The following is a 3,248-nucleotide window of genomic DNA, read 5'->3' as shown; positions in this document are numbered from 1 at the left end:
AATTACATTTTAATAGTGTAAAAAAATATTTATACTATCAGTGTATATAATCTAAATTCTTAAAAATATAAAATAGCAAATTTGACTTTTATATACTCACTATATAAAGCACTTTCGCCGCTCTCAAATTAGTTAAACATAATTACTAAGAACTGTTCATAATAAATGAAATATTTACTTTAAAAATTACAATAATAATTTAAAAAGTATTTACACTTTTAGCATTTGAAAAGGGTATGTATGGTAAAAAAGAAAATAAATAAGTTTTTCTGAAATAAAATTAGTGATCTTATCCTACTTACTTTATGATATTTGACAGGTAAATAAAAAATATTATCTTAAAAATATTTATTTATAATCTATATATTAACAATATAAAGATTTTACGATATTCATAGATAAATATCTATACCTGTTACCCAAAGTTGCACGCAACTTAATGATTATAGCTTCTTCATCGGAAGTTATGTTACCTCTCTTTAAATCACTTTTCAAATAATTAATCCATCTTAATCTGCAACTCTTTCCACATCTTAGTAACCCTATCAAACAATTAAGAAAAAACATTAACTATTTATTTTCACTTTGCACCAAACGGATGAACACATAATTCATAATTCAGTAAATAAAAATGTATTTTTAATTTTTAACAATTCTTTTTTGATGAAATAGTCATTTACTGTTGATATAATTCCACAACAAGCATGCAATGTGATAGAATTAACGAGAAATTAAAGAAAAAAAAAGTGTGGATGGTTACTCCCAATTTTTCAATGGGAATCGTTTTTCGAGTGAACTGATTTAGTGGAAATGGAATGGAAAATTATGTTTTATATTACAAATTTCTCATTGACTTGCGGTGGAAAATCTTTGTTTCAGTAGTGAGAAGAATTTTTCTACACCTCATATGTGACTTTATTTTTATTTACATATCAATATGAACTTTGTTTGTACACCCAACAAATTAAAGGTGGGGCTAGAACCTAGAAAGGACGTACGACTTCAGTCGGACAAAAATTCAAACCTTATATCTATATTAAGAAATTTACTAAGAATATTTAAAAACTAAATTCAAACTTTAACATATTGACAATTCATATGAGTATTCTAAAATTTAGAATCCGCAAAGTTCAAATGTTAGTTCTACTCGCTGACAACCCAACAAAGGCATGTTTGGAAAGTCATTCTGGCAATTGGATTTGATGTAATTAGGTGTAATTGTACTGTTTGTTTTGTTTGGTTGACCATGTAATTACTTGGTCAGTAGATAATTGAGTGTAATTACATTCTCTTAAATCATATGGGGAGGCTGTGAATTGCTAGTAATTACATGATGTAATTACAAAATGATTAATTTTTAATTTCTTCCTTTTATTTTTAGTTTTATTTTTGTCATTTTAATGTATTTATTTAATTTTATTAATTGCAATTCTGTTTTATTTTTATTATTCTAATATTTTCTAAAAATATATATTTTTGTATTTTTTATATTTCATTTCCTTCTTATTCCCAACCTTTACTTCATGTGATTCCATATAATTTTTCGTATTATCTAAAAGAAAATTCATTAGTATAATTTTGTCAGTATTCTAATTTTTAAATTAAAGTAGAATTCATTGTTGAATAAAGTTATGGACTTACGTTTTCCTTTTCTTTTAAATCATATTTATGTATGTTATGTTAAAATTTTTGCTTTGAATTTAGAACTTATGTTATATTTTCAATTTCATTTGTTTTATGAATATTGACTCGATATTTTACATTGCAAGTTTTTTTTTTAAAAAAAGTTATACTTGATAGATTATCTTTTTGTCAAATGTTTTATAATTTATGATATTATATTTATAATATTATTTTTTTGGTCAAACATGCATTTCATGATGTTCATAGAAATTCTGTACTTTTCGTATTTATGATTAATTTAATTAAAATATTCTAAAATTGAAATATATAAATCATTTTTTTTTATAATATTAGCTAATAACATATGTTTATTAATTAATATCTTTTCAAAAGACTATATAAAACTTAAGTATTCAATTTAATATCATTTATAAAGGCCCTGATTTGTCTAATATAAATTTTTAATTTTAAATAATTAATTTTTATTTTTAAAATTCAATATAACCTTATGTTTACACTTGTTCAACCAAATAGTACATGCGTAATTACGGTCTAATTAATTCCACTGTGTCAAACAATCAGATCAGTGTAATTACTAAGTTTTGTAATTACATGGCTGATAATTACTTATCCTAATAATTACACCAATCCCAATTACCAGGTGGCTTTCCAAACAGGCCCTAAAGATAAAATAAAGTACTAGCTAGTAAGTACAAACATACTCTCTTATTCGCTAATAGTTTTTTAAACTTTCAGATGAGATGATTATGTGTTAATAATATGTATATAATAATATATTGTTACCAGCATTTTTAGGTAATGTCCTCCAAGATCCTTCACCATTAGCTTGAATATAGTTGGTGAGTCTTTCATCTTCTTCTACTGTCCATCTCCCTCTCTTGAGACCTACTTTCTCACAACAAGGTGTTCTTACCATTTCTATTTTCTAGTATGAAATATGCACTACACTTTTGGGATATTTCCAAATGAAAAATGGAGAAATTAAAGTGCAAATGAACCTTAAACATGAATGTCAATAAATAGATAGACCACACAAGTACTAGTATTAACCGCCACCACCTACCTCATCAATCTCTTGTTTAATGTTATGGTGTTGCTAATTTGGACGTATACTTCCTTTTTGAGTCGAGAGTCTGAAAAGATCTTTTTTATCTTACAAAAATAAAAATATACAAAATTTGTATACTCATTTGTGAGATTATAGTAATGAATATGTTTTTGTTGCTAATTTGGACATATGTATATTTTATTTAACAATAATAATTAAAATAAATATTTATAACCAATTACATTCTCTCTATATATAGGGGTGGCAAATGGTTGGATTGGATCGGATTTGGATGGATTGATTTGAATTACAGTCCACCCAAATAGAATATGGGTAAATATGGATTTAGTCAAATATAGTTTGGGTAAAATAGTTCTAACCCATTTTAAAAAATCTGTTTTTAAAAAAAAATAAATTACCCCCTCCCCCGGGCACCCCCACCTTCCACCAACCTACTCTTAATTTTTTTTTGTTTTCCAAAATTAACAAAAAATAAAATCTGTTTTTTCAAAAAAAGAAAAATTTACCCCCTCCCACGGGCACCCCCCCTCCCCCT

At 25.7% G+C, this 3,248-nt stretch overlaps 1 protein-coding gene across 1 annotated transcript in view; it reads right to left on the bottom strand.

Moving 5' to 3' along the window:
- Nucleotides 1–2,630, bottom strand: part of LOC102592639 (transcription factor MYB12-like) — a 4,236-nt gene extending 1,606 nt beyond the window's left edge. Inside the window, exons 1-2 of the mRNA XM_015315232.1 lie at nt 2,428–2,630; nt 413–542 (exon numbers count right to left, since the gene is read on the bottom strand). Coding sequence (XP_015170718.1) covers nt 413–542; nt 2,428–2,560 — 263 coding nt within the window. The 5' untranslated portion in view covers nt 2,561–2,630. The remainder of the gene's footprint in view (nt 1–412; nt 543–2,427) is intronic.
- Between the last annotated feature and the right edge of the window lie 618 nt (nt 2,631–3,248).

This window comes from Solanum tuberosum, unplaced genomic scaffold, assembly GCF_000226075.1.
Source record: "Solanum tuberosum cultivar DM 1-3 516 R44 unplaced genomic scaffold, SolTub_3.0 scf00344, whole genome shotgun sequence".
NCBI classification, from domain to species: domain Eukaryota; kingdom Viridiplantae; phylum Streptophyta; class Magnoliopsida; order Solanales; family Solanaceae; genus Solanum; species Solanum tuberosum.
Note: the sequence above shows the minus strand (reverse complement) of the source record. Positions and strands in the feature narration are given on the sequence as shown.